Consider the following 24,747-nt stretch of genomic DNA (forward strand, 5'->3'; position numbering starts at 1 on the left):
CGGCTTTATCTAATCCTCTTTTGAAGTTGTTAAAGTAGTAGGATAGTTTTACAGAGATCTCAATTTGTTACCCGACAGGTGCAAGTGGTTAGGCCAGTCTCTGCTGTGATGCTCGCTTGCCATTCTGGTACTTGTCATTTGTCATCCCACATTTATTTATTTTTAAAAAAGGAAAATAACAGTACAACTTAATTACAGGAGTTCAAAATAATATTACCTTAAAGTCAGCCCACGACAAACATCACTTTCGCAGGGCTGTGTATTTTTGAAAATAACACAATGGAAATGGTCTCGAGCTTTGCATCACCAGAGAAATCCTAGTTCGGCATGAAAATCATCCTCCAGGATCCACCCACACACGGTCCAGCATTGCCAACACTGTTCAACTCTTTCCATGAATTAAAGGAGAGTCAAGCAAAACTACATTCACCACAGCTACCTTGTCCATGCAAAAAGAATGTGCACATTACCCTAATCCCTAGGATTTTAGACATTGACTGGTTTAAAGGTTCATGACTCATTTTCCTTTTCAGGTCTTCATACAAGCCAATGACAAGTTACAAGCAGGGGAAATAAAACATTGTTGGAAATGTTCTCATTGACTAGTGTTCCGCTTATGAGAAACAGCCACCACACCACACCTGTTTTTGCTTTGCCAGGACTTTGGAATAATGGAGCAGAAGAAATGTTCACTTGTTGATGTTTGCAGATGCAATCGTGCATGCAGTAAGTCAGGATATCATGCACTTGCAGAAGATCACCAAAGAGCGGTACATTCAAGGCCCCACTGAGGGTCAGACTCGATGGTGTTGCCTCAGGGATTTAAATAGCAGAGCAAGGCTGTACCTTCAAAGTGACAAGCAGTGGCGGGGATAGGGAGTCTTCAGAAGAGGGGCAAGTACTCCCGTGCGGCCCCTTTTGGATTCTGATGCAGTGCCCATTGTCACTCCCATAGTTGTAAAACGTACTATTCAGAACCTGTGAGGAGCCCTTAACCCATATGCACCAAAACCTTCCTCTGCCACGGAGTTCACCATACGCCAACATTTGAATAGCAGAAGCAAATGTGTATTTAATTTACTGCATTACGGCTCAACTTAAGCCTTTTACACATTAGACATACACTACAACTCATCAGCAACATCAAATCATCGTCTTAAAAAATGCAAAGCCGCAATACAGACTAAGTGACACTTTGTGGGTATTTAAAACACAATGCCAAAAATAGTCCAAGTCCCCATTCATTTCGTAATATGTTTAGAAAATATATAGTGTCTTAGTGGTACTAGATAGGTACACTCAAATTTTATTTTTTTAGGCTTTCAAACTGGCATTACAATAGCTCATCTACTGAGGTAGGTTCCCATTAGCTCTGCCTTTCCTTAAGTCTGATGTTTGTGGCCTATACCTGGCCACAGCTACGGCGAAATTAAATGCTTACTGAGAGAAAAGTCAGGGCCAGAAAAATGTAAATAAACTTCTCTGTCAAGGCGTCCTACCTGAAATTTAAGGACAACCCATGTTTCAGTACGTTCAGCAGAAAATACGGAACTAAGGAGTGAGGCCTATAGGGTTACATCATGAGGGAGGGCAGGGACAGAGAAGTTCAGGACTGTCATGACATCTATGCCCTGATATCTCGTCATTTATTTCACTTTCATTGCAGAGTTTACTGGCCAAATAATTGGAAAAAGCAGAGGAATGAAAGTAAGTATACTTGAATAAGTCATGTACTTTTACAAAAATACAGTTAACAACTATTCCTGATATACCAATTGTTAAGACAGTATGAATGGCAACACTTTGATTGTTTGAACACTATCCTGTAGGGCTAGATGTGTACAATCCCACAGTACATCAGTACATACGTCTCCATGTAACATGAACCCAATCTGAACTATGGCTATATTCTTCCAATGTGAATGACAGAGCTCTCTGGGGTTGGTATAGGCGGGTAGAGCTCTCACCTTTTGGTAAATTACTCCAAGCACAGCAGTTTTAATTTTGGCAGCAGTCAGCATATTAAAGCGCTGATATAACTGAAGGACCAAAGTTTGCGAAACAGCAACCATGAGCAGAGCAGTGGCGTACATGTACCCTTTGCCATCCACATCCGAGCGATTTTCGCAGAAGATTATCATATGCCTGGAAAGAGAGAAATAGATCACATCTACTGAGAGATCACAGTTATCAACATGAGGACATAGTTTGGGATTGAGTATAACATTCCGAGTTCTTAAGAGAGCAAGCCCCGATGTAATGTACACCTGACGATTGCATATAACTTTTGTTTATTGGTGGGGCGTGTCGAATGGAGATTTAGACTTACCTTTCACCGAGACCTGTACAAACCCATACGTGTTGAATACCATATTAACTAATATTACCAGGTGGGAGGGTTAAGGGGGGGGGGTGCAGGCCCCCAGTCAATGAGAAGGCTTAGAATGGGGTAATTACCGTACTCCTCCCGCTCCTAGCCTCCTCACGGCTGGCGGCCACCATCTTCCCCACCGGGGAACAAGGACAGTGGTGCCCTCCCTCCCTCCCCATACCTTCCCTCTACCCTCCAACCTCTGTCCCCGGCACACCCGCTCTGGAACTGCGACATGGCGCCATGGAGAGAGGGAAGGGCAGCAATTTTGGTATTTACGTTTTTTGCAATTATTTTAATGGCCGTCATGGAAAGGGAGAAGGTACTACCTGTAGTCCCTTCTCCCATTCCAAGACGACCATCTTCTTTGTCTACTATGGCCGCCATGAAGCATCTCGCAACCGAAAAACTCACTTTTAGTAACCTGGTCTAACGTGCTGGGGTACTAACGGCAATGAGCCCCTCGCCGGGGGAGGGTGGCATTACCGAGTCAGGTAATGCCCCGGGGCCTTCGTTAAAGCCCTTGCTTCGCTCAGGCCTGTAACTTTGGGACCGGGGCATTAGCTGACTCCGTAATGCCCCACACGGCTCGGGGCTTATTGCTTAAGAGGATGTGGGGAAATGAAGGAAGGTTTGAAATCTCAGTCCACAGTGGAATGCAGTAGTATTTAGAAGTAAGCATGAGAGAAACATAATCTGTGTACATTACAGTAAATGAGTAGAGAACATTTATTATGCGTCGAGAACATTTTCTTTGAGAACACCACAGTGGGGTGCAGCTCTAAATAAACGATTTGTAACGTAGCATACCAAAGACTCCTCAGTGTCCTCTTAAGAAATCATTGGTTATTGTACGTGTCGCTAATGTTTAAAGCTCTAATTAAGCAATAAGCCAAGAGCCGGGGCATTACTCAGTCAGGTAATGCCCCCCCCCCCCGGTCAGAGGGGCTTATTGCTATTAGTACCCCTGGCTGTTAGATTTGGGTACAAATCACGTCTTTTATTTCGGTTGCGAGGTGCTCTGGCGTTTTGCAACTGGAAAAAAATAAATAGCCTCCACAGATTGGGGAATGAAGTCTGTTCTCCCTTTCCATGGCGGCCATAGTCAACAAAGTAAATGGCCACCACGGAATTGGAGAAGGAACTCCTAGCCCCTTAGACCTTTCCATGGCGGCCATTAAAAAAATTGCAAAAAAAGTTAACAAAAAATGGCCGCCATGGAACGGAAAAGGGGACTACACGTAGTCCCTTCTCTCTTCCCAAGGCAGAATGTCGCAGTTCGGGTGCAGATGCGCTGGGCACAGAAGTGCTCCCGCTACGTCTTCTCCCGAATAGGACCAAAAAGAAGGAAGTCAGGGGGGCGGGAGGTTGGGAAGGGAAATATTTGTATTCATTGTATTTATATAGCACCTTAATCCAATATGTGGGTGGAAGAGGGTTGGCGGGGGGAAGGGAGGGGACTACTTACCTTGCTCCCCGGCAGGGAAGATGGCGGCCTCCAGCTATGAGGCGGCTTGGAGCGGGGGGACTACCATTTGGTAATGCCCCTGTTCCGATCCTTCTCATTGCCTGGTAGGCAGTAACCTCTCCCCGCCCGAGTACTAATGTGCAGGAATCTTGAAATGTGTCACTTTGACAGTGGTCGAAGTGGGTGGGAGGGTTGGAAGTGGTGCTCCTCTACTGTTTTAAAATTAAGTTTTACTGTTCCTATACTTTTTAAAGTAAAAGAAACTGTTCAGGAATGGTTTCGTTTTAAAATAAAAGTGTAGGAAGAATTTGAAACTTGCACTTTCAGTGCACTTCACTAAACGTTCCCTTAACCAGCAGGCACATGCGTTTGGTGGTTTGTATTGTGCATAGGAGTAGGGAGTGGCGATGGGGTTTGTGGGGATCAGGGGCAGGCGAGTAGGGAACATAGTTACACCACTTCTTTTTGTACACTTAAACCACTGAACTTTGTCAATTTTGATGAGGAAATATTTGTCAAGAAGACCGTTTTTTTCGTCATTAGGAAGATTCCCGAAAAGCCTTAAATCTGAATCCATTAGCTGATGGAATTTGTCTGGGGCACCATGAAATCCTAACAGTAAAACAGTGACTTTAAACAATACATCTGTAGTGGAAAGGGTTGTTCTTTCTTTAACCTCATGTGAATGGGGGACTTGCCAGTATCTATTTGTGGCCTTTGGTGTGAAAATGAAAGCTGAATTCCCAATCTTTTATTGCAGTGTTTTCCCCTCTAGGTATAGGGTATGCGTTGAACTGTGACAATTCATGAACTTTAGAAAAGTTGATACAAAACCACCAGCTGCCATCAGGACTTTCCACAAATAGTGTTTAAAACCACCCCTGGCTTTAGGTCAAACATTTTCTTTACTTCCTTCCTTACAGTTAGCCTACAGGTTTTTGGTAACCTTTATGATCTTCGATGCACACATTTTCCTGGCAGTGTATGAACATGGTGGAAAAAACAATTGGCCCTTTTCAGGCAAATCTGAAAAGAAATCCAGGAAAAGACAAAATAAGTAGATTTTGTTTATGAGCAGCGGTCAAGTCTTTCGGCATGAAGACAGTGTGACCTTTAACCTTCGTGAAGCCCATCAGCATTTGGTTACTATTCTCCTTTCATGAATTTGCCCAACTAACGTGCAAGCTTTGATCTTTCTTGTGGCAATCTGACTGCTGGACTCAATAATTTAGGTCCCCAAACAGATTGGAAACTATGTAGAGCCCATGCCAATGGGTGAGGGTCGTATTATCAGTACTGGGTAAGAGACCATGATCTGGTCCCTTACCTGGAGCTTCCATAGCATAGCCTTATGATTAATTTTGACTTTCATGGGCCCGTTTTGTTGTACAAAGTCCCTGACCAGTATCATGAGGTTTTTGGTCTTGTTGTTGTTCACACCCCTCCTTTTACATGTCCAGAACATCTCACAGTGCTTCTCCAAACACCAGCTCAAGGCAAGTAATCTAGGTAGAAGCCTGGGGGAGGAATTTCTATCATACAGCAGAACATGGCCATGATAATACTTCATCCCAAATCTGCACTTCTTCCCACACCAGCTGACAGAAAAGATACGAGAGTATGTTATATCTTAGGCTAACCTATGTGCCCGTTTCCAATGGAGGTATGGAAGGTTTTAATGCATAGAGGATCCTTAATGTCCCCTATGAGCTTGACAAAACATGATCCCAGGTCACCGAGGATCTCTCAGAGGCAAATCCCAAGTAGAAAACAAACTGTTCAAGGAATCTGCAGACAGGTATTCGCTATAAGGTATAAGGTCTCCGGGAAGCAAGTATCATAATCAATTATGACCAGAATATAGAAATGTATGACTTTTGAGGGATCCACGGTCCCATTATACCCATTCAGATGGGAAGGAAGGGTACAATTATGCTTTTTAAAACTTGAAGGGCTACATCTGCGTCTGAGGTTTTTTGGCACATGGGAAAGTTCATACACTACTCTCTTACGTTATAATAAATGTCAAGGCAGAGAAAATGGTAAAGCACATGATCCTATGCACTTAATTGCCTTTGGGTATAAGTGCTACATAAGCATCAATTAACATTACGTAGCATTACATCCTAAGTCTTGAAATGCCGTCACGTAGAAGTGAACACTTTCTTAGAATAGCTTTGGAAATAGAAGTTAGAGCCTTTTCTCCCCATCACCGATGGACCCATTGGGTGGTAGCAAAATCAGCCTATGCAAGATACTGCAAGTCTAGAGATGGAGACTGCCTATACAGCTGATGCTGTAATACACCTATATACCATTTTCACTACTGTATGTCCTTTATCTACCAAACCTCACTAACTTATTTATTGGGTGTAGCAATGCCTGCCATGTTTTGAATTCATGGCACACCTAATTTTCTGCATTTTGGAAGGCAGGTTTGTTACCTATGTATTACTCATTGCTCTACTTTATACAGTGTCCAGAAAGCTGGAACTACTTTCACCTTCTTAGCTTATCATGTTCTGCCGTTGTACCTATGGTACCTTGAATTTTTTTCAAAAGAAACACATACGTTTAGGACTTTATTGTCCATGGCCTTTGGGCAGCCTGTCTATCTAGACCTATAAAATTGGCATGGCCTACCTAAGTGATGAGCCGGTCAACATTCCCCACAACATTCTTAGGATAGCCCAAGCACATCTCGGGCCCCCCCACACACGCTGACTATACAAATACATCTACAATACATTGAGCCCAACTCTTCAATCACTTTTATACACACCTTTCAAGCTCCCCATCTTTCTTACTATAGTGATTTCAATATAGTCTCTTAAATCCTACTATTTTCCAGTCAATTGCTTCCAGCAGACTACGGTCCTGCGATCCCTGGTGGGGACTCGATGCGGGCTAGGTTACACGCCTGGACACTACCTCAGTGGTGAATGGGCACAGTTTGAAAAAAACAGTAACAATAACTCCATCAGTCAATTAGAAAATATATATGAATAAAAGAATAAAATAAAGGAAAGCATTATAAGGCAAAGCTTATGAGTGTCATGACCTGTCAACAGTGATCTCTTAGAAATTCTCATAAGCAAGAGATGTCACGTCATATAAGAAATGAGCCACATTGGACATCCTGCTATAAGCAGCAGTGCTGAATGTTTGAGCAACACTCTAATATTTAAGAAAGCACCCCTGATTAATTGAAAAACGGTTAGATATACCTTGCAAGTAATTTGCCATTGGATGTCTGTATTTTAATAATAGGTTTAACAACTAGCAGGCGGATAATGAAATGCATGTAATCTCCTGGCAAAATATTTAACAAGTATGGACAAAGACAATAGTTCGGCTGTTGTATGGTGAACATCTTTCTGAGGTTAATGCATGCAGGCACATTTAGGCAGATGGGGGATAAGGTGAGGGGAGAGCAGAAGAAGTGGAAACATGGTGCAGCAGGGGTGAATGAATGAGTAAGAACGTGGGAATTGATGAATGAATGAGAGTAAGCGAGGATGTGTGAATAGATGTTTCTGAGGGTAGATGAATGAGTAACGTTATGCTGCTGTAAAGAAAGTAAGCTGTTAAAGAAGGATGTGGACGGATAAATGGTAGTAGTAAATGCAAATGTGAATAAAAACACATTACATATGTACTTTTATCCTCTCCTTTTGTTTGTTCCTAACATTGTGATCTCCTGAAAAGTGAACATGTTGTGTGTCCCATATTTGGGATTGGTTTCTGCTGATTTCAATTCAATGGAAAGATTCTCGGATGTCCGAGCTTTGACAGAATAGTGTTTGCTTTGCTCTACATGTTTTGTTTGAAAAGGGTGCCCGTTTTGTGTAAAACACTTTAATAGCTTAATGACCCGCAACTAATATGGCTGCCTAGCAGTTTTTCCAAGGTGTAGAGCGAGGTTTCACAGTCTAGTCGTACCAGACATCCATGATATATGAGAAACTATGACTGTACTACAGTCTCACATTTGCTAGTCATAGGCATTGGATTCCTGGCTTCACAGCGTGACACCATGGGGTAGGTGGAGCAAGACTGCTGAGAGGAATGCGATTACTTTACATATTTGAATAAGGGGGGGGTGGGCCCAAAAGATAGACATTACACAAAAAGATAGACATTACACATACATGTCCCATTGTCCTGCCAGCCAATGTGCAGGGAAACCGTGACATGACACCCTCTCAGTGCTATTAACAGGGGATGTGCATAAAATCAATGCTCTCCCCAGCGTAACCAGCTGCCACAACTGATTTGCTATGAATTTAAAAGAAATATGCTTCACATCGGGACCAAAGATAAAAGCCCCCTCAATAGTAATGGGAGCTAGACACTACTGTACACAGCTGGCAGAAATCACCGGTCAGACTCGCCAAATAACCGAAAAGAGTCAAGGGAGCAACTGATGGCTGCAGTGAGAATGAAGCTGCCCTGTGAACATGGTGGCACTCGTGGCTGAAGGGAGGGAGTTGGCAAGGAAAGCCATTGAGGAGCTTCTAACAGAGGCAAATAATGGAAACACTAGAGCTAAGACTGTTGGTCCAAATTAGCTGGATCAAGTGCCCTCGTGATGCTGGCAACAAGACATTCCTCATCAACACTATTCAGAACAGAGTGGCCTTACACAAACGCCATGACTTGGGCTAAAAAGAGGACAGGGGGGATTCTGAAGCAAAAGACAGTCACAAATAAAATGAAGCAAGAAAACAACGAGGCCCCCCTTACAGGTCCAGTGCCCACCCACAGAGCAGAAGCAGCCACACTCCCCTTCTAGGAGAAAAAGGTAAAAGGAGAAACATAACTAGAAACCCCAAAAGCGAAAACCAACCCACAGCCTTAGGCATTGCATCAGGAAGCTACTGATAACTGGTCCCCCATGCTGTCAAAACATGCCTATTTATAAATGTATGTGTATTGTTGGCATGGAAATGAGTATCCCACCCCACTAGGCGCTTTAAGGTAAGGCGAATTCCATATGAGGTTGTGTAGTGTATAAGGGGGGAGAGAAGACGTGCTAAGAAACATAGCACGGCCATCATGGAACACAAATAATAGATGCATAGACTTAGAGCGCAGAGAACATGAACGCCATTTTGTAGTTATAGCAGGCACGCAGTTTGCATGGCAGCGCGGTATACATTTTAGTTCAGTGGAAAACCTTGAATAGGCCCAGAGCAGTAAGACAGGACCAACCTGCATGGCCAGGTCTCAAGGAAGCTTCCTCTTGTCCCATCTCTGTTGCAATCACTTAGTATCATTGAAAGGAATGCGTCCAGCAGGACCGTGAGACAACACCAGGCTCCTAACAGTGCCCATTCATCACAGCCAAGTTGCCAGCAGGCCTTTAACACCCGCCCAACCTACCCAGAGCCATGGCCGATACCGCTGACCTGATCCCTACGCCCCTGCATTCTAAGATAGTTAATCACTCCAGTCCAAGCCATAAACCACTGGCCATAAAAGATCTAAACATGTACGAGTGTTTCGCCTCTCCATATAACTACATCCTTTGTACTGCGAGGAACAGGGAGTTATCAATTATAGATCAAAACAAGGATGGAAAAACATTGGGTGCGAGGAGTCGTATCAGCAGAATGTGTGGATCAGTGTGACTGTATTTCCTCCTTCCTTCCCCCTGGCACCAGCCCAGAGCCTCCCAGGTGCATGCCACAGTGATATAGTAGTAGGTTTAGCCAACTAGCATCATTTGTACAATGTAATTTATGAGAGACCTCACCTTCACTCCACTGAGAAATTAGCCCAGCTGACCCACGTGGAGCCTGACAGACGGCCGAGAAGCCAACCAATTGTAGCCTGGCATCTTCTATGGAGCAGGATCATGTATACTGTTTTACCAATCAACTGTGCAGGTTTAGACCCTAGATGTGATGTCATTAGTAATGCTGTGGCCTCTCACAAAGGACTAACATTCATTCTGGAGTCAGAACGTTCTCGAGCAGCAGAGACCTTTGATGTATTCTGTACAGTTAAACCTTGTTGTCCTTGCAAGCTAGCTACTGGCTTTTTCCCCTAGAGGGTTGTATTCATGTGTGTGTGTGTGTGTGTGTAACAGGGACTTGCCTTCCATTTGGTGACCCTGGCGACGTGATACCATTGCCCCCGCAGCTGCGGAGTAATCCAGGTGGCCTCTGCGGAAGGGCCGTGCCCATCTATATTGACTAGTCTCAAAACGCATACACTGAGTGGCATTGTGGGAGCCGTCTTTGCAGAATCCTGTGAAAGGAGGTCTTCGGGAGAATGCAAGCATGTGAGTATAGCCTGCAGGGATAACAAAGTATGGTTGGGTGTATGGAGCAGTGTGAATAGTGTGAACGGGCAGTGATTGAAATTGAGAGTGAGACATGGTTATGGATTGTGGCGATTTTTTGACTTTTTCTAATATATTTTTTAAGGAGATTAAGAGAAATGGAATAAGGGACTTGCCTTCCATTTGGTGACCCTGGCGACGTAATACCATCACCCCCATTCCTGCGGAGTAATCCAGGCGGCGTCTCCGGAAGGGCCGTGCCCACCTACAGCGACTAGTCTCAAAACGCATACGCTGAGTGGCCTTGTGGGAGCCGTCTTTGCAGAATCCTGCCTGCTCTTTGGAGCGGGCTGCGGCTCCAAGGAGAGGTGCAGGTCGGATGTGGAACCCTGTGAAAGGAGGTCTCCGGCAGAATGCAAGCATGCGAGTATAGCCTGCAGGGATAACAAAGTAGGGCTGGGTGTATGGAGCAGTGTGTATAGTGTGAACAACCAGTGATTGAAATTGAGAGTGAGACATGGTTATGGATTGTGGTGATTTTTGACTTTTACTAATTCCTTTTTTTAAGGAGATTAAGGAAAATGGAAGAAGAGAGCCCCCACATGAAAGGGGGGGAAGGTGCTGGCACTTACACTGCCTCGACCAGTGTGGAAAAATATAAGGATAAATATAGGAATTCTGCATGATTAGCGAGTGGTTGTTGTTTTAGCTTGTTACTTTAGTTTGTCTTGTTGGTGTATTTTAAAGTGTAGGGAGGAGGCCCAGGAGGGGTGTGTGTGATGTGTGTGGGCGTGTCAGCAGAGTGTGAGGTGAGTGCATTAAAAAAGCTCTATTGGGGATTAGCGGGTGGGGAAAAAGTGAACTGATGATTTATTTTGTTGTGAGCTCATTGACAGTATTGACATGTACTAGAGACCAGACTGAACTGCATATGCTTTAAATAAATGTATTTTCTAACTGTGGTGCAGTAGCATAGGCGCAGACCCACTACAAGACACACGCAAGACATGACTATAGGGGTGACGCACCCATAGACCATATATGTAAGGCCCTGCCCTTGAATTATGAGAAAATAAAAAAATATCATAATCAATGGGTGACTGAGACTAAAGGGGAGGAATGCCCCACTCCTGGCCAGTGCAAGGATCTTTTGACCGGTGTGTGCTGGAACACATGTCCACGTTCCTGACAGCAAAGTATAAGGGAAGACTGTTACAGAATAGGAGGGAAGTATTGAACCTCTGGAAAATGGTTGAAGAAACAGAGTATCAGAAGGGAGATGGGGCAACACAGGGCCATGTTAAGCACTTTTGGGGCCCTAGGCACGGACATCTTTGGGGCCCCCCTCCACCAAACCCAAGGAATTAAGGGATAAAGAATACTGGTTGCGCCCGCCACCCATCGTGCTCCCAACCAATAGGTTGATATGCTGTCTCGTAGCATAATAAGCATGTTTACTCACTTTAAGTCCTCTTGCCCTCTTCATTCTTGCTCTAATCAGAATGATAAACAAGTAGCATTTGAAGACCAACATTAGCAGTCTACAAAGGGGTTACTGTTCTAATACATAGAGGACGCGTTACAAATACCTTATCATATCATATCATACCTTTTATCAATAACATCCTGGAAGGTAGATGTAGTATTAATGCAGGACCATATGTAAAAGGTACATGTAACCTATAATAGACAGAGAACTCACATTAGCTGCCTCACAGAATGCAAAAGTGCTCATGCATGGATAGAGACCACCAATTGGAAGGAAGGAGAACGCTACACATACCGCAGCATGGATAGTGGAGGCATTAAACCATGAATAAGGCTTTTATGAAGATCATACCATGAGAAGGAAATCCACTCTGAAAGGCTGCCAATTTGGAAAGGTTTAGGGACTTTCAATGAAATTATATGATTGTTTATTTATAATGCACTTAATACCCAGAGGTTTCTAAGCGCGGACCCGGGGCTCGAACCTGTGTTGCTCCGTGCCATCTTGCTTCCAAGGTGAGCATGTTGCCCCTGAGCTATCCTCCTGAAACTCGAAATTGAGAGGTTAGGCAATACATGATTAAAGGAGATGCCCAGGATCACACATTGGTGAAGGGGTGAAGCTGGGATTTGTGTCAACTCTGCAATTTCTGCATTTCAACACTTTCTTTTCCAGTTCTTACCATGACTAAAACAATCTCATTTTATTTTTTTTAAAAACGGACTTGGAAAGTGCACACATCACATTACCAAACATGACCATTTTTAAACAAAATATTATGAAAGGATGTTGTGCAAAATGGGAATGGTACCAACTTCATTCTCTCCAACATTAATGGAAGTATATAAGAACCAGCATACCAATTGATGTGATTTTAACAAATTTAATCTGGGTTTGTCTTTTGTATTTTAAAGTTTTAAATACTTCCAAAACAATGGCTTGTGACATTTTCATTTATAAACGTGCATAAAAACCTTTGACTTTTACAAAAAGCAAACTTTTTTGTGTCGAACAAGCAGACCTTAAAATATGCTTGCAAGATATGGTCTGCTCTCTTTTGTCTACCAACCCTTCCACCCAAATGGCCTACATAAGAAGAAAGATCAAGGAATTGTCTAAACGATACCAGCAGCATGCAAGAAGGCAAACCTCACAGAAGACAGCACAGTAATGTAAGATATATTAGATGATTGGACCAGGTCTGCTGGCAAATCCAGGGTACAAACATGAACGCTGTTGTTCCATAGTCTTGAATTAGGATACCTATTCACCTCTTGAACTAATAGTTTATGCCATTGTTGGAGGCAATTGCCTAGGTTTTACAACAGCACATCTGAACAAACCAATTTCTAGACCTTCACCATATGGATATGTTAGCTTTTATAGCAACCCCTATCCGGTAAAGGTACATTGCTGATAATAGCAGATGTTGTTCTGCAAAACCAAGTACATATGCAGGCAGGTTATAAACTTCAGACATAGGAAAGGCTTAGCCAGCCTCAGTGGAATGTGATATTCTAATTTTGCATATGAACACATGTCTCTGCAATGGGTGCTTCATACACTGGGCTAACATCTGAACCATTGTAGCACTCAATTTATCAATATGCATTTCACCATTGCCTATTGCACATGATCAACATAATTCCCACAGGAAGGAAAGAATGCTACAGAGTTGTCCCATAAGGAACACACAAACTGTATACCACAGTGAACACAGAAAGCAATACACGATGAATTGATCAAGGCAGAATGCACTTGCCAAAACAGAAAGGCAATAGGTTTAGAGCCTCAGCAGCACCCCATAGAATATCCTTACGTGTGCTATTTAAGACTGGTGAACAATTGAATCTTACCTCTTCTGATCAGCTAGCCTTGTGGGGGCCCCTCCAATGTTGGGGCCCTGGGCAAGTGCCCCTTTTGCCCTCCCATAAAAACGTCTCTGGGGCAACGCAGGACAGTAGAAAGAAGAAAGGTGCAGGGGAGGATGGGGAAAATGTGGAGACGAAAAAGAAAATATATCCGCTAGCAGCCCGCCCAGCAGAAGGGTATACCAACCCAACATATGTGTCGGCAGGCACTATGGTAGCAACACCAAGCACAGCCCCAAACTCGCCATATGTCTCACCCCCAGAGGTTACTGCCCACACAGAATGAGCACGAGAGACTTGGGAGGTAGCACTAGCATCAACACGCACTGAACTAGCCGTTGAGAGCCACATGCGATGCTATCAGAGTAGTAAATACACCGGCGCTGCCTATAGGGGTGCCCACACAACCACCAGGGGACGAGTGGAAGTCAGAGGATTTCCTATTCAGGACAGACAGCGCACCAATAAGAACCATCCAAGTGATGGAGAAACAGAAAGCCTGAGCTATGAGAATGTGGAGTCCCGAAGAGGAGACAAGGAGTATTGGAGTGATTTTGATGACACTGAAGAAGAGGGAGAGGGGGCCGCCGACCAGGCACCCCAGGCCACACCAAGGTTATAAAGTTTGTGGGATGGAAGGTTGAAGGAGAGGTTTGGCAGGCTAGCTTTAGCACGAAAAAAGGGAAGTGCAACTAAGGGCGGGAAAGGAAAAATGTAAATGCAGACGCCATTGATACACAAGGATGCAGGGTGGCCTCACTATGTACCCTGGGCACAGATAGACAAGAATAACCTCCTTAAGGCACTCCCCCAACTCACAGCGGGGGAGGAGAAGTGGATTTACACATTTGAAAAGAACACGGCAGGGGTGGCCTCAGCAATAGGGGATATCTAAAGCATGTTGGAAGTCACAGTTGGGGACCAGGCATAGGCTGTGTGGATTAAATCAGGGTACCCGTGAGTAATGTTGAGTATTGATGCCCATGATGGAGCATCATTTAACAGAATTAGAGCACGGGTATGGGATGCGTTGCAGCGAACGTTCCCCGGCACCCCAGATTTACAATCAATCATGCAATGCACAATGGGAGTTGAGGAAGAGCAGCACAGTACATTCTTAGGGTTCAAGAGATGTGGAGAGCAGAAACGGGCAGCGCCTGGAACCAATCAACATAATTTTCTATTTCATAGTAAAAAGAGGCCTACCCAAAGAGGTACAGAAGGCACTTGACAAGATAGCTGGGGTGGAAGCTAAAGGAGGCCCCAAAATTCAAAGTATCATAGTTCACCACTGTAGGAGAATCAAGGAGCGAGAAAAGGAAACGGTTCAAAGGCGAGAGGCTGAGGAAGCAAAACTGGTACAAAATAAACTAGTGAAAGTGGCTGCGGTATCGACAGGGCCAGCGCCAGAGCAGACTGAAGAGGAAGGATACATTTCTAGTGCAGCACAAGCAAAAATAGCAGCGGTATGGTCTAAAGGTAGAAAAGGGCAGCGGGGAGGAAACCAGCAATTCTCAGGACCACATTAGCAGAGAGCACAGCAACAAGGACGAGGTGGGTTTCGAGAGCCTAGAGGAGGTGGGCTGGAGGTCCAGGGCCGAGAGAAGAGGGACCAGGGCAGTGCTGGACATGTGGGAGGTGGGGCCATTTTTTGAGAGAGTGTCGAAGCAGGCAGGGAAAGAGTTACACCTACAACCAGCAGAATAATGGCTCTCTCCATCCAGGCAGCCCCCAAGGGCCATCTCCCAGAATGACTTTGATACCCTATGAGATTCACCAGGCTTACACACAGCTACCACTCCAGATCCCTGACCCCTGCCCTCTCTCCACACCTGCAGCAGGCCGTTCAACATTATCAGCCTAACTCTAACCCACAGCGCGCACAGGATAGGAAAGCTTTCGGCAGCATGCCTAATGGCACTGTAGCGATATTCCAAGGAGCTACAGTGGCAGGAGGAAATCCTTTCTCATTCCCTGGGACAGACACATACCCTGACTAGGAAAGCCCATGGAGAACACTTGCGTGTCCAGTTCTGTCAATGACCCTAAATCAAGAAGAGGAAGCACTGGTGGGAGCAGAGATAGGGAAAAAACTCATCTTTATGGTGGACTCAGGAGAAGAAAAACAGGAGAAGAAAAATCGTGCATCAGCGAATGCAACTTCCCGCTATCAGGAAAGACTCCCGACAGGCAGGTATTCCCTGGGGCTGTTTTAACGGTTCCTTACACAAAAGATTTGGATGTAAAAGTGGGAGGGAAGGTCGTGAGGGGCCCCCCTCTTATACTCAGAGTTCTCCTGTCAACTTGCTCGGTAGGGACCTGCTAAGTAAGTTAAACATGACAATCTCATTTACATACCATGGTATCGTCTGCGCCACGCCTGTCATGTGTTCAATGAGGGCAATGCTTGTGATACACACCATGGCACGTGATGTAGCGGTAAGATGCATTCCAGTAAATCCCGACATGTTCATCAATGGCATTAAAGTGCTAGCGTGAGCGGTGCCCCAATCATCAAAAACTGCTGGGGAGAGCCCACTGATTTAATTTTTCGCCCTGTGGTCTCCCCCGAGTTGGTTGCAGGCACAATACTCTCCCTAGAGCTAGAGGGTTTACTGGTGTCAGCAAAAGGAATAGTACTAGGGACGGACCCCCATGGATGCCAATGGCACACAGTGTTATGCATTGATCCAACTGTACCCCTGAAAGAATTAACACAGTAACCAAAATGGCCGAAAAATGAAGACCGCAATTGTAAGAATATATTCTAGTGCTACTAATGCCATTTCTATTCTCAAGCAAAGAACAGCATGATGTCGACATTTCCATCATAGCAATTATTCGCAGGATTTTCAAAGGAGAGCACAGCCCCCGCGTTGACGATCGCAAGCGTTTGTTACCTTTTTAATTATTTATTTTCCCCGAAGTCTAAACATTGGACTGCAGTCTATATTTTCTTGTGTTCATTCAACCTGAACTTTTTGCAAGTTCTTTAATGCAGTGTGGATGTGAGAGTGAGAGGGACTAGAATGAGATATTGATAGTTGTTAGGGAGGATTCTCTGTTAAGGCTAATTTCCCAAACCTAGTGAGTCACCCAGCAGCTTTGCTGGATTTTTGGGGTTTATTTTTTTCTCCTGCTAAGAGTGAGACTCTTTTTTCTCCCACTCTTAGGCATAATTTGAAAATGTCCTTTGACTCTGTTATGTGTTTTATGGGCTATGGGATCTTTTACTCCATAGGGTTTCATGTATATTTTGGTAAGTGTGTTACACAGCACCTTCAGTGCAGTAACACAGGGGTGTCATAGTGACCCCCAAACATAGACTCCATACCCTGGGACTGACTACTGTCTCCCAGGGCATGTAAATTCACCATTGACTTTACTAGTCTTAAATTGTGAACAGAACCAGTACAAACCATCATATTGTGGAAGTACTGGTACGGGTAATTAGATTGCCCCTGGGTCTGTTTTTCAAGGGGGCACTGTGCAGTCCCCCCTCGTTGAGTTTCTGGCTGGTGGCAGTGGTTATCACGCGAAATATTCCACCGGAATATTTCCTATGGGATTTTCCCATGTATTTTAAACGCACCACTTTTTTGGTGCAATGTTAAAGATACCGCCGGGTTACTTATTTAATATTTATTCCCCGGTTGGGTCTTTTTGCCAGGACTCGGTTTTAAAATGGCGTTTGTGTTCGCCTCTGTAACTCCAACCCAAATCGAGCCCTTTGTTCCACTTTTTGACGGGCTTCTGCACAGAAGCCTCCAAAAGTGGTGCCACTCTGTGTGGGTCTACAGGATGTGTGGGAGGGGGGTTTAGGCACCCTGAACTGAGTTGCCTCAGCAACTCAGGTCACACTCTTGTGTGATTAGCCCAGTGGTGAGCTGCCCGGCTCACCACTTAGCATGTTTGAGTGACAGCTAGGACTGATGAATGGGGGTTTTCTGCATAAAAGCAGGGCTTTGGGGACTGGAACTTCAGAAGTCGCCACAGGACCAAAGAATCCAAAGAGGGAGAAGCGGAGCCGACCTGCAACGACGACACCACCGGTGGAGCCCTGCTGAACCGTCTCATCACTTCCCAACAACAGAGAAGATCTTCATCCCGGAGAGTCTTCTTCCTCTGAACTGGTGGGGATAACCAGTTTGCCCTCTTTTCGCCTTCCTGGATCGTCTCGTGGTCGAATCGCCCGGCGGCCAGATAGCCACGCTTCACCACTACTGCGAATAAAAGCGTAGTACCTTTTAACCGGGAAACTCCGCGGCTGGTTTCTTCCCTGGCAGTGCAACGACCTCCAGCTGTCCTCCACGTCGAGATCTTCTCTTCCCCTGGACGAAGAACCTACTTGCACCCGCTGCCAGGAACAACTGCCCCCGCTGGAGCTTTCTCACCATTTCAGGTACTGTGTCCCGCCTGGTCTCCCTTGCAACAGACTGTTCAAAGTGTCCCGTAAATCCGTGACTCTCTATCCTGGGGTGACTTGGGAACTGCTAACTAACTTTTTCTGAACTGATCCAAACCTTTTTGAACTATCTGCAAAGATGTTTTAAAGTATTATCTAACTGTGTGATCTTGGACACATTCCGCCTTGCTCTCTCCAAGAGTGGGCCTGGCCTATGAACTTTCTTGCTCTAACAGTAGACTCTGCCTTTCTGACTTGCTGTGGTTCTTTTTAAAGTGTTGGTATTGTGTACTTTCCTAATTCTGCCTTTTTAACCAACTTATTGGAGTGCCATTTTAGGTAAAGCGCTCACCTCTGTCTGCAAATAAGTGGTGTTTTAACTAAGACTTGTTCAATAAGTAATCAGGGATGTATATATTGATAGTGACAGTGTTTGAACTTGCTTGCCATATTACAGTTAGTGTATTTTACAAGTGTGTTTTTAAATAAATAATTATATACTTTTATACCAAAGCTCTGGTCAGTGTTTGCTTGTGCTACTGTATCTCTGTACCCATTTCTTATACTCTATACTGTCTAACTCTTCTTGAGAGAAGTCTGGCTGCTCAGCCATCGCTACCAGGTAAATCTGGGTGGTACAGACTGCTACCAATTGGGTTTACTGCCAACACCTGTAGTCCTAAGCCTTTTGCAGTGGTCCCTAAGGGAACTGCACAGGTTTCTGCCTAACAATAGTCTCGCATAATGTCCACCATTCTGACACCATCATATGTCTTTATTTTAATGGTTTTTGATAGTCTCTCGATGTAAAACTTGTTAAACATGTTATTTTAGATCAGACTTAACATATGACTTTTTCTACAGTTTGCCTTTGAGCATACAGCGATGTAGCGATTATTTAGAAACAGAAATATCCTTATATGATGCAATTTTTTCCCATATGCATGCAGACTGTTTAATTGCATCTTTCTCTTAATTGCCATTTTTATTTGTACTCAGCTATTTTAAATGAATGATGGATATGTGCACTTCCACGCCCATGCTTGTGTTTTTCCCATGCCCATCCATTTGGAAATTGACCTACTTAGCTTTTTGAATGGTGCACAGGTTTAGTTCAGAATACCTTCAATCAATCCTTTCTTTGGCACTTTGAAAGTTTCCTTTTGTTGCTGTGCCTTCATCAACTTTTACTATTTGGGAGTGAGCAGCAGCCTGAGACATGTTGTCCAGTAGTGTCCATGCAGGCTAAGATTTGCTTATTATTCTGCTAATGTTGCAATCCAGCAGTCTAGATCTGATTGTGTTATTGGAAAGACCAGAAATATTGGTTAGCGGCTTTCAGTAAACCTCAACACAGTAACAAACTTTGACATGTATTTTTATCAGGACTTACATAAGTTAATGTGACAAGCATGAAAAGTGCTTGCGTTTTCCCCTTGCTTCAATAGACAAAAAATAAAGAGACGTCCATCTCTGTTATGCCAAACTCTGGCATACTAACCACTAAGCCAAATCATAGACGTTGTTGATAAACGCTTTCTAAAGCAAGATCACTTTCTTCATCTGCTCTGTGAGTAGGGTGAGCGCTGGGCCCAGGGCAACTGCTGTCTTTCACTTGCAGCAACACAAATGAGGTCCGCGTTAACTCTGCACTTCAGCTGGGTAACATTGGGTGTCAAGAGGAGCAAATGAGAGAAAGCAAAGAAGGCAGCCGGATTAGCTTTGTGCCAAGATATGCAATATGACCCACCAAATTATTATTGAAATGTGCACCTTTTTGCAGATATGGGTCTGGGATTGGGAGAGGGAGGTGTAACCAGGGGTAGTGGTATCAACAGAGTTTGCCTGACGTTCTCAGGCAAAAACTGTATTGGATGAAGGTTCGACATGAAGGACACAGCAAGCTCAACTAAATGTCCGTACACAAACACAAAAGGCAATAAACATAATTTACACCCTGGAAGGGGGCGCTGGCCAATCAGGATCCTTAAAACGAAGGCTGGATTCTGTGGTATAAATCAGCATTCTAAGAAGCCTGATTGGCCAGCGCCCCTTCCAGGGAGCTAATTATGTTTATTGCCTTTTGTGTTTGTTGCCTTCCCCCCTCCTCCTTCTCTTCCCAGCTCCCACCTCACCTCTTAGCATCTGTGTAGTTTCCTACGCGGATGCGAAGAATACAAAAATAAACATACCCACCGTTTCGGCACAGCGCTGTAATCTCCAAACCCTGTTTCCTGTTCAGCAACATGGAAAGCGGACTGGAAAACTATGGCGCCGAACCACTGAGCACAAGGTACGTTTCTTTTTTTTGTGTTAATTCCATATCATTAGCATCCACCTTGCTCGAGCCTATTAACTCGGGCCCACGACCGTTACCCACCTGTTATGGCCCGGGGTCCTCGCCATTATGGCCATAAAATATGCAGGCAAAGTTGGCTTTGCAAAATTTCTGGCAAATCTGAACCTGGTGCAATTTCTATTGTAATATGAGTCAGAAGTTGCCGCTGCTTAAGTGAAGTTGCACAAATATTTGCTAACTGGGCAGCCAGTGTTGCTATCAGTAACTCAATTTGCTGATAGGAGAAGACATGACTTGCTGCATAGAAACACTGCACTGCTCTGTTGCAGATCTGACATCTCAAGTAACTGAACAAAGCATATGTTCCCCTTCAACGCTACCTAAAAATCCTATGCTTTTTTTACCCAATTCTCCTGAAAACTTTGCTTTGACAAATGCACGACTTCAGGATATCCACTTCAACTGGCAACTGCTCACTAGCGGGATCAGGATTGCGCATTGGTGGCCATTGGTCATATAGCGGGACGTGTGTTGATTTCTAGTCTCGAGATGCATTGGCAGAACTGCTTTTAGTATCAATACTAATATAGCGGGCTCTGCCGCAGGCCAGAATTAGGGAATATTGCTATATTGGCAGAGTTGTTTTCAAATCACAAATCTGAATAGCGGGAGTTTGCTGCATGCCAGATTGAGGTACCTTTGTGCCTCTGTCTGTGTATCAACACGGAAAAGGTTTTTGTTGCGCAGAGTCCATACATATTCTTTCAGTCAATGCGTGTTTAAATATAATTTGAAACTTTTAAAAACGTCTTCGTCTCTTCCATGCCTGGTGCCTTTTAAACTGCTGCAATAGTCAATTCCGGAAACTCCTCAAGACCGTCCTCTTCACTTTCTCTTTCCGTCTCCGTTCCTAACTGCCTCACTATTCTCGCCTACTTCCCTCCTCCTTCTCTTCCCTAACTCCTTTCTGTTCTGCTGACTGGTCGCCTGGTGCACCTCCAGAGCCTCACAGGTCTCAGGCTACCTCGTCAGACCTTCCACTTGACTCCGGGCCTCTGCACTCTGCTCACCGCCAATACATTTCTGGAATTTGTTCCATGAGAAGGGTAACCTCTCTGCACTTAACCCAGGACCCTGCTGCACTGGGCGCACACGTGTTCCGCTGCACCTCCCTTTCACTTCCTGTCTGTGCAATTACATTACCTAGAATGCACTAGGCCTAGTTCGCCAGGCCTAGTATGGTATTTCCTTGTTTCTGTATGTTCTTCACATCTCCTCCCCCTCTTATCACCTCACTCTTTGTCATGCACTTTCAATATCTGAAATGTTGTTGGGCTAGTATGGTAGTTTATGGATTGTATGTTCTTCTCCCTCTCCTCCTCCCTTTCCCGCCTCCTCCCTTTCTCGCCTTCCTTCTTGTCATGCACTTGCACTAATAGTAATGCCGTCAGGCCTAGTATGCTAGTCATTTTTTGTTAGATAATTCGGAAATTTCAAGGCCTAAGAATTACTCTGTATTCCCTTGTTGCCTTCCCGCCTTGAAGCGCTTTGAAGCACTTCACTTGTGTATAAGCACTTTACAAATAAACAATTACAATTTTTGAATTCTAGCACTGCACACATGAAAATCGACAAAGAAAACGATGCCTGGTGAAGAAAAGCCAGTATCCTTTAAGCGTGTTAGTTGCTTGCTATTGTGAACAACCACAAGGGTTTCTGAAAACATATTTTAAAAAAATGCTTCTTTGAATATGGTTGCAGCATTCGAAATAGAATAAGGAATTTAAACCACAGGATTACATTTGCAATTAAACATAATTCCACTTACTTCAGTATTTGGGGACTCATGAACGCCAAAACATCAGCAGCCATTTTTATTAACGCAACTTGGATTAATAGAAATTTAAATGTTTGCCATAAGGAGTTGAGCAAAGACGGCTGCTTCACATAATTCTTTATTAATAATCCATGTTCTTCAACCGAAATCTGTGAAAATAAAATATGACAGAAGTTAACACCCAATAAGTGAGCCCTAATATTACCCAGTGAAAGATGTGTATGGGATGTAAGGGTGAAAGGAAGCCGAACCATACAAAGAAGCATGGAAAGCACGTTCCTTTCACATTAAAGCGTTATTACAATGCCATCTCTAGTTACCCTGCCCTCTACATTTGCAAGGAACCTGCTTAACACACAAAAGGGGAAATAACATTCCCATTCTGGTTGGATAGATTCTAGTCAGTGAACATGCATACCCAACTCGCTCTAAGCAGAATGCGGGTAGCAGACGTGCCTCAGGGCAGTCGGATGGGCTGCCATCTGAAAAAACTTTGTGTCTCTTTCGACTGCGCTTGGTTTTCCTTGATAAAAACCATTTGCCAGTACACTGAAACGCAGGCAAGCTGGCATACCCTGCATGAATCCTTTTGGGCCGAAATAGAAACGCTCATGTTTGGCATGAGCGATTTCAATCTAGATATTCATTTCAACCTCCCAAAAGAATCAAAACCGGGTCAAGTCGGCCCAGAAATGTTAAGACCACTATTTTCCGAACTGGCTCATTTCCATTTGATAACCTCACCCAAAACTCTTGTAATGTCAACCATAGTTCATTATGAGTACATTTTCTACAAATCAATATTCGCAGATTCCGGATAGTTGGGCATTTGAATAACAAATGCTGTAAAGTTTGAATGGTATTGTTGTTTTTTCAAAGGGTGCAATAATTAGGCATTGTTATATGTTTTGCGCAAATGTATAGAATTTAACCACTGGAATTAAGTTTAATCGAAAGAGCAAGAATTGGCCCCTCGAAGTTGGGGAATTTTTCAAAATGTCTTGGATGAACTCCCAGAGGTTTGTCTGACATACAAAAACTTTTATGGAGCTTATAATTGCGCATTTTCCGAATAGTATTTATCTAATCTCTCTGAAACAGGAATTTTTTAGTTTAAATTGGATTTTCAGGCAACATTCCAGCCGTTTGTTCAATGTAATTAAGAATGGACTGACCCAAGTCTGCAAGTTGTTTCAGGGGGCCTGAGCCGTTGTTCTGTATACTTTCTTTTATATCGGAGAAGAGAGAATCAGCCAAGGGGTTCAATATATTCCTATAAAAAGAAAGCCCCCTCCAATCAAACCACCCTTTTACAGATGTTAAACCCAACTCATATCTTAGCACAGAAATCGGAAGACAGTTGGGGATGATGAGTACTTGTTTTCCAGATGATAGCGTCAATGCCATCCCAATCAATATATCTGGATATATGACAGACTTCTTTTGCGTAAAGCAGGGAAGGGATCACTTTTAACCTATAGAAATCGATGAGTGGGAGCAGTGAGAAACTGCAATATTTATTATAGACTCTCTTCATTTCTGCCGTCAACTGAATTGCCTTGCCCTTTAATGTCATGTTATAAAGAGTGATATTTGGTGTAAATTAAATGATCTTCTGGCACTAGAGGCACTTTATCAATCTTCCAGCTGTATCCATATGGTTTTAATGCGCTTCTGGCAAAGCAAATATTGGTTTTATTAGAATTAATTATGAGTGTCGATGAGGCGCTGAAGGCCCAGTTCAGTGTAATCCAGGAGGATCACATCATCGGCATATGTCAGCCACTAAATAGACAATGTTTTAATTTTAGGCTTTGCAAATGCACCACATGCCAATGAGACACCAACAGCTGCTAAGTAGAGGTTAAAGAGGCAGGGAGCGAAGACGCAAGCCTGACAGAGTCCTCTATGCGTAGCAAAGTTGTTAGTTAAACTACCCTGCCTGTTCAACCTTACCTGCAGTTAAGTATCCTCATGTAAATGTACCAAAATAGCCAACAGGTTACCAGGAATATTCAATTTCTTTAGCTTCGACCAAAGCAATATTCTATTGACTGTGTTAAAAGCTTGGCAAAAGTCCACAGTTGCCACATAAATAGGCAGGCCATCACTAAACCATGCTTTTTTTCTTGAAAGCAGCTCATAACAAAATCATCTAGTGTAGTCTCGTTACTTTTTCTAAACCATGTTTGAAACTTTCTTAATCCGGGCCAACTTTTCTAAATCCCTCAGGACGATGGAGGAGAATATTTTGCTCGCAGCGTCTATAAGGGCTATAGGACGTTAGTTCAGTGGGTTGAAACGAACACCCTTCTTATGTGTCGGAATGATAATTGATCATTTGCAGGTTTGGGGTGTGGATTTAGTAGTTCATATTTTCTTGAACAATAAAAATAACAAATTCCCCAAAGTGAAAGATCTCTTTTAAAGATGTTATTACTGAGACCATTCGGACCCAGTGCTCTAGAGTTAGATGATTTTCAATATCTTCCAAATCAAATTTTAAGCTCCAGGTGGACTCAACATATGGATTAACAGTGCTTCATTCTGATGGTCTACACAGGGCCAAGAAGTATGACTCCCATACTTCTTCAGGTACAGGATTGCACTGGGGATCCTCTTGATTCGAGATCATCTAATTAGATTCCAAAAGTTGTGAGTTTTTTGTAGTAATAGTGTGCAACTTTGGTTGCGCACTATTACTTTCTGTAATAAAAG

At 43.8% G+C, this 24,747-nt stretch overlaps 1 protein-coding gene across 4 annotated transcripts in view; it reads right to left on the reverse strand.

Annotated features, from left to right (window-relative positions):
• Nucleotides 1-24,747, reverse strand: part of LOC138526081 (multidrug resistance-associated protein 1-like) — a 1,621,759-nt gene that overhangs the window by 1,327,258 nt on the left and 269,754 nt on the right. For all 4 annotated transcript variants that reach the window (XM_069636425.1, XM_069636424.1, XM_069636423.1 and 1 more), the window contains exons 4-5: nt 22,021-22,178; nt 1,968-2,145 (exon numbers count right to left, since the gene is read on the reverse strand). In XM_069636425.1, the coding sequence (XP_069492526.1) occupies nt 1,968-2,145; nt 22,021-22,178 (336 nt within the window). The remainder of the gene's footprint in view (nt 1-1,967; nt 2,146-22,020; nt 22,179-24,747) is intronic.

The sequence above is a fragment of the Ambystoma mexicanum genome, chromosome 7p (genome assembly GCF_040938575.1).
Source record: "Ambystoma mexicanum isolate Mex_15411 chromosome 7p, UKY_AmexF1_1, whole genome shotgun sequence".
NCBI lineage: Eukaryota > Metazoa > Chordata > Amphibia > Caudata > Ambystomatidae > Ambystoma > Ambystoma mexicanum.